The sequence below is a fragment of the Strix aluco genome, chromosome 2, assembly GCF_031877795.1.
Source record: "Strix aluco isolate bStrAlu1 chromosome 2, bStrAlu1.hap1, whole genome shotgun sequence".
Lineage (NCBI taxonomy): Eukaryota > Metazoa > Chordata > Aves > Strigiformes > Strigidae > Strix > Strix aluco.
Window position 1 is genome coordinate 100,186,956 of NC_133932.1, and position 12,497 is coordinate 100,199,452.

The window sequence follows — 12,497 nt, forward strand, 5'->3', positions numbered from 1 at the left end:
GGAGTGAGAAAATATTTATTTTTATGGAAATTTGTGAACTAGTGTTTGGTATTTATAGCTCATGTAGCTGATAAGAAATTTAATTATCTTAATTATAAGATTACAGTAGATTGATAATCAGACATGGTGTAATGTGCAATTAGTAGTTTGTTATGTCTTTTTGACTGTGATGCATATTGAAATCTAAGAAATAAAATAGTTTAATATTTCCTCTGTTATAGGTAGCTTGCATGCAGCTCATCAATGCTCTCGTTACATCTCCTGATGACTTGGATTTTAGGCTTCACATCAGAAATGAATTTATGCGCAGTGGATTGAAAGAGATACTGCCAGTAAGCGTCTTGTAGTCTCTCTCTGCATTACTGTTTAAATTATTGGAGTATTTGAGCTTGAGAGGGGGAATGGGAGAACAAGTTCTAATAAATTATTCTCAAGGGCATTTTATTAAGTCTGGGCATGAGCAGTTAGATATGAGAATTAGTCTTAAAATAAGAATGAAAAGGTGAAGTATGATCTCTGAACTTTATGCTGATTCCTCAGCATTTTAGGACTTTGATTTAGAACATGTGACAGACTGTTGTGCAGATGCTTGTTAAGCCAGGCTGAAGCCATGTTTAGCTTTTGAATATTTAACTTAACTCATGTGTTCTTGTAGTTTTAAACTTTAAAATAACATAGACTTATGGAAGTTATTAAAAAGGTAAGGTTTATTTACATATGGAAACACTAATTTTCCAAGCCTTTCTACTGTTTCCTCTTTGCAGCAATTGAAGTGTATAAAGAATGAAGCACTAGATATTCAGCTGAAAGTGTTCAATGAGCATAAGGAAGAAGACATGATGGAATTCTCTCATCGTTTAGAAGATATTAGATCTGAACTAGAATATCCTTTTGATATCAGTAAGAGAAACATGAAAAAATTAAAGTGTATGGACATTTTTCTGGAATAATTTCTGTTTAAAGAAGATATCAGTCAAGATTTGACTGAAATATTTCTTTTCCTTGCTATTACTCTCCTTAACACTTTTACTGAAGTAAACGATGTTTACAACATGGTGTGGAACACAGTTAAGGACACTAGTGCTGAAGGATATTTTCTTTCTATTCTCCAACATCTTTTGCTGATAAGAAATGATTATTTTATACGGTATGTTTAATGCTATGTTAAATGTTAATTATGGATTTTGTTGTAATTTAGTCATTAATAGAATATTTCTTCCATCAGTTTACTGATAAATACAATTTTGTCTTTTTCTGTTTGGATTGCAATTCGTAAGTATTCCTTTGTGAACTCATGTTTGAAAGTATCAGCTTTGTATAAGACTGCCATGTATATGTTTTTGTGCCTTCTGCTTAGGATACAATTTTATATATAAGTATGGAAAACTATTTTTGTTGAGATCTTAACCTTACTAACTGCAAGTATAAGTGATCAGGACAGGTTTCTCAAGCAGTTATGAATCATGGTAGTAGCATTGTAATTTTGTGGTGTATTTGAGTCAAAGGACAAAACCAAGTATGCACTTTATACAGAAATTTGAACATATGCTTAATTTAGAATAACTTTTGGTTGGCAATTGAGTGGTTTCAATATACATTATAGGTCAGTGTGAACATGTTAGTGTCTCTTGGAAAATTCATCAGATAAATCACAGGGAAATAGTTAATAAGTTTGAACTTGCCAAATACTTTCCTTTCTAAAATCTGCTTGTGTTGTTTTTGAGGAAACGCTGGAGGAACCAGATATAAACTGAACAGGGAAGGAAAGCTGTCTGTTTTCTGCATAGCATTCTGCATAACCTTGCATTTCGGGCAAGGTCTAGCACAGATGCACCCTTAGAGGTTAAGAGCGCTTGCCTTACATGGGTGCACCTGTGCTACACCTTTTCCACCTGAAAGCATTTGAATTCACAGCTTGTATGTTCTGGGCAAGTGGTCCAGCTGTCACACCCCCTGACATTTTAGAACAAAGTGTTTTTCATACCTCTTACTGAAGCAGGGCTGCAATGCATCTATAGTTACAAAAGTCACAAAACCAGAAGGGATCAAGCTGAATAAAGAGCCTTCTCTTTACTGGGAGGAAGCAGGAGGTAGTCTGTCCTTGTATTTCCATAGTGGGGAGAGATCTTTAGATCCACTGATTTTTCAGGCTTTGTGTAAACTGTTTTTGTGTAATAAGCTGCCAGATGTATTTGTCTGTTGAGACTTTTGGGGTTTGCAGCTACCCTTCTATGGAAATAAGTCAGTCCAAATCTTTTGACCTTACTTCGTTCATAGACAAGATTTTAAGTAGATATTGATAAATAAATATGCTGTAAAGATCTCATCTCTGTCTTTAGTCCACAGTATTTCAAATTAATTGAAGAATGTGTGTCCCAGATAGTGTTGCATCGAAGTGGAACAGACCCAGATTTCACATATCGTAAAAGATTAGATATAAATTTCAGTCACTTAGTAGGTAAGTACTGTGTTTGGGAGTGGTTATAGTATCATACTTCTTTGTGTTCCAAAAACAAAGTTAAAGTTGTACATGTGGTTAAGAATCTTGTGTTCCCTGTATATGTGCAAGTGTGTTTGTTTATTTTTTCAAGATATTTGTGTAGATAAAGCAAGATTAGAAGAATGTGAAGAGAGGGCTTCTGAACTTTCCAGAAAAGTAAGTCATTTTTAAGTTATGTGATCATAAGATGGACACAGGGCTTTAATTAATAACTTCATAAATGGTGTAACTGAACATGGAATAGTTTTTAACTTCAAATTTCTATTAGTTCTGTGTTTAAGTGGGAATTTGGATGTTTCTTGTGGACTACGAAACAGAGGAAAGTGGTGTAACGTAGTTAACCTGAATTGAGAGTCTTTCTACTATTTATTTTAAGGTTTCATGTACAAATCTCCCACAAATAACTGAATACTTTATTTAAATAGTTACCAGTTTCTTCAACAAGATAAACAGTGGGAGAATAATAACTGACTGATTTGTATCTACAGACTCTGTATTACTGTACATCAGTTCTTTAACCTACTCTAATTCCAATTTAAAATACATTGAGTAGTTTATGCTATTTCATATGGTGAAGACTTGTAGTGGTAAATAGAGGTGGTACTTCCACACAGTAGATACATGGAATTTAGAATAGCAGATATGTTGTATGTGTCCTTAGTATTGTTAACATGTGAGTTTTAACAAACACAAAAGTTGAAATCTAAAGAAGCTATCAACAATTTTCTTTTTTTTCCTTTTTTGTTTTTTCTTAGTTTGAAAAAGATTTTGTAGTTCATCAGGAGACCCAGGCCCTATTGCAAAAAAAAGAAGAAAGAATCAATGAACTTGAAGCAGAATTACAAGCTTTTAAATCACAGGTAAAAGACAGTTTAAATAAATGTATGAAGTATTGTTTTTGAAAGGGACTTCATTTTGCATCTTTTGTAGATTCTGATAGTGCAGTTGATGATTTTTTCCAAAGAATCCTTGTTATCGATTATTATGGACGGTTAGTTTCCTGTATTTCTATTTTATACCAAGAATCGTAGTGTGACATTAATTAGCAGTTTGAGTTCCCAGATGATCCTTTTTGTGCCTGAGCTCTGTTAAACTAGTTTCTTCTGTTTCATTTGGGTTTGCTTTCAGTGTCAAATATTTCCAAAGTAATTAACCACATTGGGTAGTAAGTCTTATGCTTTTAGATTAGCATTCATCACTGTGATCTTTATCCCTCCACAGGAAATTATTCATTATGCAGTTTGCTTTGCTGAAGCCTTACCATGGATATCCAGCAGTGAAAGAAATAACCTGTGGCTGGATAAGAACATTTCCAGATAATTTTTCAATTTTCAAGCATAAATAGATATTTTAGAATGTGGAGAGGTATAGTACAGATTTTTGAGGGTAATACTTGAGTTAGCTTGTAACTGCTTCAGCTCTAAAATCTGCGTGAGGAGACTGTGTGACCAAGGGATTTTTCCTGTGTCTTATTTCCTGGAATAACAAGCACAGTCTAAAAATGGGTAAAGAGACAGCATTGGGGAGACATGCCTATAGGAAGGTGATAAAATACATGTTTTGATCATAGTGGGTTTTTTTGTACTTTTAAGCTTCTTTAATTTTCTTGGTGAGGAAAATTAGTTTAGCTCTGCTTTGGTCTGTTTAAAAATGTCATTCTAATTCAGGTTTCTGGTCAGAATTAAGTGTTAATGTCAAAGTCAAACAGGCTTTTAAAAAAGCAATTACAAAAATTGTTGCATTCTAAAAATATAATTTCAGTGAGAGCTGTGTATCATTCATTAAAGAAGTGTGGATCTTGAAAATATACTTGCATACTTCTTGTGAGTGAAATAGGAGAGAAAACCTATTTTACTTTTTCTCTTGTTCGCTGTATTCGTTATCATCTTTTTTTACATGCAGACAGTGAGCATAACACCTAATTATGCTCACTAATGATCATACCATGAATTATCCTGCTGTTAATGGGATACTTGGAATGTTTTGTAAATATCAAGTAATTGATTACTGCAACTTAGTACTCTTAAATCTGTCTTAAGAGGAATCTTTTCAGTTGCTGCTTAGTGTGGCTATTTCCACCTCTTATGACTATTCTTCTCCTAGTCTTGTTCCTTGACTCTTTTGTTGTATTTGATATTTGTTCATGTATTTCTTTCATTATTAGAGCATAATTGTTCAGCAGCTACTTGTCAGTGTAAACAATGTGTATGTTCAGAAATTCAAAATAATAATACTGTTGTACATGTATTTATTTCTATTTACTGCTGTTCAGCTATTTCTTTTTAAAACTACTAAATCTTTTGCTTATTGTATTTCCCTACATTTTTTAAAAAATGACTGTTTCAGCTCATAATTATTAGTTGAAAAGTTCATCAATACTATCAGCAGTAGATAAATATTTCTTATTTATTCTTTTGGGTTTTTTTGTCAGGTGCCTAATAATGTTTGAAGGCCTGTGATAGAAGTCCTTTAAATAGTAGAAATAAATATATTTTTGTAGATTTACTGAAGTGCTAATAAACCTGTCTTGATACAGTATAGATGTCCTTACTATACAGAATAAGAAGTAGGTGTGTAAGGCAGTGGTATTTTTTGGAAGAAAGTTTCTTCATCATTGCTTTGTTCTTTCAATTCTGTACAATGAGAATGCTCCTATATTGGAAAATACCTGTTTTTCAACAGAACTACTAATCTTTTCAGATTCTACTGTTATGTCCTTGGAATATTATTCTGTAACGTGAAGGATAAGTAAGAACAAGAGAGACTAGGATGTTACTTTTTTAATTTGAGCTAAACCGTAGCAGTCTAGAAAAAATTTCATCAAGACACCTATCAGACCCTTCTTAGATCATGATCAGTGAAATATGACAAGTAGGATATAGCATTTCAGTTTATCTTTTTGTCATGAACCTCCTGGTTTGAATGTTGGTCTCATTATAATTCATATTTGATTGTCCTATACAAGAAAAATGGCACTGACTTTCGACTGGCTTGCTGAATTTAATCTATAAACTATGATTGTTATGGCATTTTTGTTGATTAAAAAAAGGTGAAACTGAATAAAAATATTTTTCTCATCAGTATGGCTCTTTGCCACCTGTTTTTCTACCATCAACATGTGGACATGCATCTGTCGTTCCACTGGAAGCTGCAGGACCACATGGACTTCTGCCTCCTCCTCCTCCACTGCTGCCTTCTAATGGAGCAATTCCACCACCACCGCCTCCCCCTCCTCCTCTACCACTTCTGAATGGCTTGGGAATTCCTAGGGGTTTTGGTGGTGCTCCACCACCACCACCTCTACCAGGCCTGCCTGGAGCACAGTGGTCTCCACCTTCATGTACTTTGCCGTTTGGAATGAAGCCTAAAAAAGAATTCAGACCTGAGGTTACCATGAAAAGACTCAACTGGTCTAAGGTAGTACTGATTAATGTCAAATACTTGATGTAAAATCTTACTTACAGTTTAGGGTAAATAGATTATCAGGAGTAAGACTAAATAGAGCAATTGATACATTAGTTAAAATTATGTAAGATATAGGTACTTTCTGCCTTTACGTTTCATTGTTTTCTGAAAACTGTTTCACTGACTTGTGAATTATTTGGGCAAGTATCTGTTGACTTTCTGAATTGTCAGGAAAAGTAATTTCTAGTCTAGAATAATATGACCTTGATACCAGCATGCTTCCTGGATCCTACAATGCCTTGTTGTTTAGCAAACTGTTTACATTGGATCAGTCACTGCACAGTACTGATAGCTATACAGTTTCCAAACAAGTGTCTTGCATCTGTTTAGCCTGGACTGTGGGAAGAAGCGTTGCAGGTGTCTCCATTCGTTCTTAGTGTAAATGTACTTATGTAAATTTAATGGTTGAAAAAATATGGAGTCCGTTTATTTTTTTTTTCTTCTCTATTGTGATGGGATCAAGTGTACCAGGACTATCAATCTACTCAGTTTTGGAAGCTATAATTATTTAGACCAAAAAAGTCACTAAAAAGATTTTCAGAGCTTTATGAAGCAATCAAAGCTACAATCTAAAAAAGTACTTAATATCTAGATAAACCAACTGTGTTCAGAGATTATTTAAAGTTTACCAAGTTTTAAATCTAGACCAAAGACAATTTGCTACATTTAAACCTTGGATAACAGAGTGTGTTGTCTGTATTGCTTTGTAGCCTTAGAATCAGTTTGTCCAAAAGCACTTACTGTAAGCATTATTATTTTCAATCATAAATATATTAACAATTATAAAGATGAGTTATATACCAAAAGTTCATGTGCCTTATAGAGATCTTAAGTATTTAATTTGCTTTAGACTCTACAGAGCACAGTCTCTGCATAGTGTCAAAATAATTTAATCAATAAAATTTTCTTTTCTCTCTTGCTCATAGATCAGGCCTCAGGAAATGACAGAATCCTGTTTTTGGGTTAAGGCAGAAGAGGATAAGTATGAGAATGCTGACATGCTTTGCAAATTGGAACTTACATTTTGTTGTCAAAATAGGGGTAAGTAATTGATGGCTTTAATTTTCAGCTTTTAGAGATATCTTTAAAATTCTTGGGGCTTAAATATATATATATATATGAAAAAATTTGGAATATAATATACATGTTCTGTTTCTTAAGTGGAATGTGTGAAGAAAAAAGTTTGAAAATCCTAGACTACTTAAAGCAGTAATATTGGAATATTTTACTTGATGACAAAAATTGTGTTACTTACAAGGAAAACCATACCAAAAAAACCTGAGAAACGCTTCTGGATAATACAGACTTTTATTCAGTCACGTTTGAAAAAATATTTATAAGATTTTGTCAGAATACCTTAATAAAATACTGTGATCTAATCTAGAGTCCAGAAGGTGATGTGTTTACCCTCAGAATGCACATGATAATTGATGTGTTTTGGTTCCATGAGGGAGGAGAGTTTTAATGAAATTTTTTACTTTCTGATAAACCTGTAGCAACTTAGATCTCTTTTGATATTTTGCTTAGCTTCTTCAGCTTTTAAAACTGTGTAGAAAAGCAAAATATTTGAAAGTATTCCTGGCTTTAAATTTTTTCTCCCTTTCTGGAAGTAAGTTCTCTCACTAGTAGTTTAGATTATTCTGCCCATATATAAAATGCATATATTTCCACTGTTGTTTCTTGACATTTTTTTTTTTCCTCCCTCCTTGATAAGTATCGCAGACTTAGTACTTTGGGGCAGCCAGAGGGGTGCAATGATTAATTCCTTTTCAAATTGAGAAGGCATTATTATATTTTTAGTTTGTTTAACAAATTTCACTTTGATATTTTTATTTTAATATAGTGCATGGAATTCTCAAGTTTCTATTTTTTTTTTTGTATGCTTTGGTGTATTATCCAGTATTCTTTTTTTTACCATACCAAGAATTTTATTCTGCTTTTGTCAAAGCAGGCTTTTTATGCTCTAGTAGTATTTCTACGGAGTTGAGTATTACAGTTTATTACTGTTGATACTTAATAATATAAAGAATGTTGTACAAAGATAAAAAGGCAAGAAAACCTCATGGACCATAGGCATTTTTGCTTGAATCTATTAGAATAAGTCTAAAAGTTAATTGTGGTGCCTTTATAATGTTAAGAGAATTCCCAAAAATGTTCCCTGAATTAATAGGTTGGAAGGTTTAAAAGCTGCTGGAGTAAATACTGTTTCCTATGTCTAATTAAACAGTAAAATTTGGGAGACGAGATGATATTCAGGCCAAAAGTGTTAATGGCTCAGAAGAGGATTGTGAATCTCCACAGCCAGCGAGAACATTAGAGTTAACATGATTAACATTCCCTCAAAGTTTAACTGAATGGGCTGAATACATTGTCTTGACAAAACCTAACAGAAGAGATCTGCAGCTGAAAAATGAGTGAAGTGTACTCTTATACCAAATGATGGGGTTGGGGGGAGGGCAATTAAAAGGCTATAGTCTGCAGGGAGAAATTTATGTTTTCTTCTACAGGTAGAGTTTACTGTTTAATCTCTTTTTTAAAAGTTTTGAAATCTCTCTCATCTCACATGGGTGATGTAAGTGTGCCATCATGTTAACTTTTCAAAGGAAGTGAAGACACTAAAGATTTTATTTAGAACAGCAAGTAGATGTCTAAAGGGCAACATGGAACTAAATTTCATCTTTGTTCAAGTGAGTGGTTTACATAAATTTCCATTCATGCTTAAACACATAAGTGGACAGCACCAGACATTTCATTGTCTCTTATTAAGAGCTTGAATTACAGTACAAAGGACAGCAAAGTAACTGCTTTTGTTCTCATGACCATGGAGAAAGTGGATGCTTTTTTGTAGCTTATGCATAACCTGCTGATTATAACAAAACTTGCCAACGAAACTGGAGATGGCCAGTTTTCTTCATTTCTCAGTTATGAAGAGATTTAATGCCATGCTTTCTAAAGTAGAATCAGCAAGATATTCACTAGACTCAATTTGGGAACAGTCCTTGACTATTTCTAAAGCTTCGTCTCTAATACCAGAAAGACGAGAAGTTGAAAATAATTCTGTAGCCAAATGACAGCATGCAAAGAATGAGCTGGTTTCCACTCTGTTGAAGGGTCTGCTTATGCACTCTTCATTGAAATCATTGTGTTAGAAGAGGTATCTAGTTGTGGAAGCATGGACCAAAATGTGCAATGATGCTTTAAGTGAATTTTGTTCTGATTAAGCAAAATCAGATTGAAGTTCCGTTGGTGTGTTTTGCCAGCTGATGTGCCAAAAGTATTTCAGTGTTGATCCAGAAGAGGAGGTCTTATGTCTATGTTAATAATGCATAGAGGAATTTCTACTAGAAAAAGGAATACAGAATAGTATAGAATAGAGATGAAGCTTTAGCAGATGTTTGTATAGAAGTTATAAATGATGTTGATTCTGAATGGGTGTTAAAGCAATTGAAATAACTGAAGATGTTATGGAGGTATGAAATAAACATTACTGTAAGAATAAGAAAGTAAAAGAGGATCTAGCTTCAGATCGTAGGAAAAATAGTGAGTAGTAACATGGAGCAAAGACTATACATGGAGAAAAAAAAATCACTTTTGTTGATCATGTACAGAGACATGTCCTTGAATCATGGAATTATTTAGTTTGGAAAGGATCTCTGAAGGTCATCTGGTCCAATCTGCTTTGTAAAATGACCAGTCTAGTTCATGTTGCCTGGGGCTTTGTCTAGCTGAGTTTGAGATATCCCTAAAGATGGAGATGCAGGGATGGACAACCTGTTCCCACCTATTGTGCTAATTTTTTTCTTTTCATAACATCTTTTTGGAATATCTCTTGTTGCTGCTTGTGTCTGTTAGCTCTTGCTCATTGTGTACCTTCGAGAAGAATCTCTTTCCCTCTTATTTGTAGCCTTCTGTTAGGTAGTTTGAGACAGCAGTAAGAGTTCCCTTGCCCTTTATCCTTCTCAAGACTGACAGCTCTCTCAGCCTTTCTGTCTGCATCTTATGTTTCAGCCCTCTGATCATCTTGATGATTATCTGCTGTACTCGTTGCAATATATCTATATTTTTCTTGAAGTGGGGAGAGAGAAGGAGAGTAGAGGGAAAAAAATCACTTCTTTGTCTTGCTGACAAGAGTCTTCGTAACTTATTGGAGGAAATACTCTCACTATGCTGTTTTTTTAATAATAATGATGATGTGATAATGATGAGTCCATGTAAGGGCTATGGGTGGTGTAGGGTATTTTCTCTTCATTCTTTTACTTGTTATAAAGCTGGTTTTGTCACTTACCAGAAATCGAACCATTTTGTGAAAGCAACGTGTTTTATAAAAGTTTGAGCTGGAACAATGAGAAGTATCAAAGCATCAATTGCTGATGGTATTCTTGTAGCAACTTACTGAAGACAATGTTTAATTTATTTATTGACTCAGAAATAATTTTTGTCTCAGAATAAATCTGATCTTAAAGAAATTTAAGTTTATGTATATGAAAGAATTAGGCAAGGGCATAATTGGAAAACCAACTCCTTTGTCATAAACTCACATAGATTTACTGATACACGGGGAATGTGGGAGGAGAATATTTGTTCAGAAACTGGAATTACAGGTCAGTGGATGGAATATTTTCAATGTGAATATTTGAGAAAAGATTTGAATGTGACTGAAAAGTGTACCATACATTTAAAATATTTGCAAGAAAACACGAGAGTTTTTTGTGAGACACCCCAAGAAACAAACAAACAAAAGACTCTGGAACCCTCAGATCATTAGCTTTGTGTCAGCAGCTAAAAGAATAAACGTAAGGAGTGAAATCACTGCCTTAAAGACATTAGTGTGGAAGTAAGGTATGCTCCATAGCTCTTACCTGTCTGGGAGGGAAGAAAAAACAAGTAATTGAGAAGTGCTGAAAATAAGGTGATGAATGTAAATCATTTGCATGAATGATCTTTGGTTTTCTGATAACTTTTATTTTTAAAGGCAAAAAGAAGGATTGGTATGAAGGGTAGTTAGAGACCTGGAAGGAAAAGAAATAATAAATATTAAGTGTTTAAGATTTATCAGGATTATACTCATTGTTGCACATCAATGAAGAAAATCTATGAAAAGCCTTTTTGGCAACAATGGTATCAAAGGAATCTCTTACTATAATTCTTTGAAAGCATTAAACGAATATATGAATTAAAGTTAACTGGTATGTGAAATACTGAGTAGCAGAGTTGAAGCAAACACCTTATATGTGCTTCTAATATTATCTTAAGCCTAAAAGATGAGATGAACAAACAAAAATGCTCATTATTGAATGACAACCACTTTATAATAAACGTGTTGTAAGCATGATGGAAGAAGAATAATCACTGGTGTATGATGTTAATATGCTGCCAACTTTGCTAGAATGATGAAACGTATAGGCAGGGAAGTGGCACTTTGCATGAAAACATGAAGTGTAGCAGCATGAAAATCTTGGGGGGGGTGGGGGAGGAAGCCTGCTGTGCAAAGTGTTGTGAGTGGAAATTCCTTCTAATAATATAATATTGTGCTGTATTAATAGCTCTCAGATCAGATGATGTTTGTGATGAGAAAATGTGAAGTGAGGTTAGAGAAGGTGCAAATTTTGTGGCAATAAAGTGGGAGATTTAACTACTTGCATGTGAGTTGAATTGATTCCTCATCAGGATGTTATGAGAAGATCAAAACTTTAGATGAAACAAATGATTGTTTCCAATATTCCTGTAACCAGCGTGAAAAGGAACTGTTCTGTCAATGGGCTTGAGTTGTGCACAGGACCTAGGAGGTTAGAGTAGGAGAGGAGGAGAGAATGATCACTATCTTCATGTACCAGGAGAGGACAATCCCAGTAAATCTATTATACAAGCATTCAACTTCAGGACAGGGAACTGAATGAAAGCTGCAGATGGCCAAGCAAGCAAGATACCTATGCCTATTACCAACCCAGAGGCTATTCTGAAAATGCCGTCTTAAAGATTTGGGTAAAGTTTGTATTGTAATTCAGAGAAAGCCCAACTAAAGCTATGGGGTAAAAAACGTGTGTGACTTGATAAGAAAGTTAAAGACAGTATCACAAGGAAAATGATAACATTAAAAATGTGGAAGACCTGCCCAAATGAAGATAACAGGAATACTCATTAAACATAGCTAGATAAATGTAAACAGGACATTCTGCACATACGCTTTTAGAATTCTGAATTTCTTGCAAAGAATCCTTCAGCTGATATTGAAAAGTGTATTTAATTTTTTCAAAATGAAGTTAGGTAGGGAATTGGTGGGACTCATTGGTGACAACTTCAAAAGTTCAGCAGATTCGAAGAACATTAGACAAATTCAGGGCTAGTAGGTCCAAAAGAAATAGGAAAGGATGTATTTGTAGGAAGAGGAGTTTCCTACTTTGGGAATTGAGGAGAATGAATTATAAGTAGTGATAAGGCTGTCATAGTGTCTTTTCAAATAACAGCTCTTACTGCAGCTTTTGGGGAAACAGTGCTGGGCTAGAGGGATCACTGGTCAGATACAGTAGGGAAT

The 12,497-nt window shown here is 34.2% G+C and overlaps 1 protein-coding gene across 2 annotated transcripts in view; it reads left to right on the plus strand.

Moving 5' to 3' along the window:
* The window catches only part of DIAPH3 (diaphanous related formin 3), a 256,020-nt gene that overhangs the window by 62,216 nt on the left and 181,307 nt on the right, over positions 1-12,497 (plus strand). For both annotated transcript variants that reach the window (XM_074815569.1, XM_074815570.1), the window contains exons 10-17: positions 222-332; positions 765-883; positions 1,031-1,147; positions 2,340-2,458; positions 2,592-2,656; positions 3,256-3,360; positions 5,582-5,917; positions 6,892-7,006. In XM_074815569.1, coding sequence (XP_074671670.1) covers positions 222-332; positions 765-883; positions 1,031-1,147; positions 2,340-2,458; positions 2,592-2,656; positions 3,256-3,360; positions 5,582-5,917; positions 6,892-7,006 — 1,087 coding nt within the window. The remainder of the gene's footprint in view (positions 1-221; positions 333-764; positions 884-1,030; positions 1,148-2,339; positions 2,459-2,591; positions 2,657-3,255; positions 3,361-5,581; positions 5,918-6,891; positions 7,007-12,497) is intronic.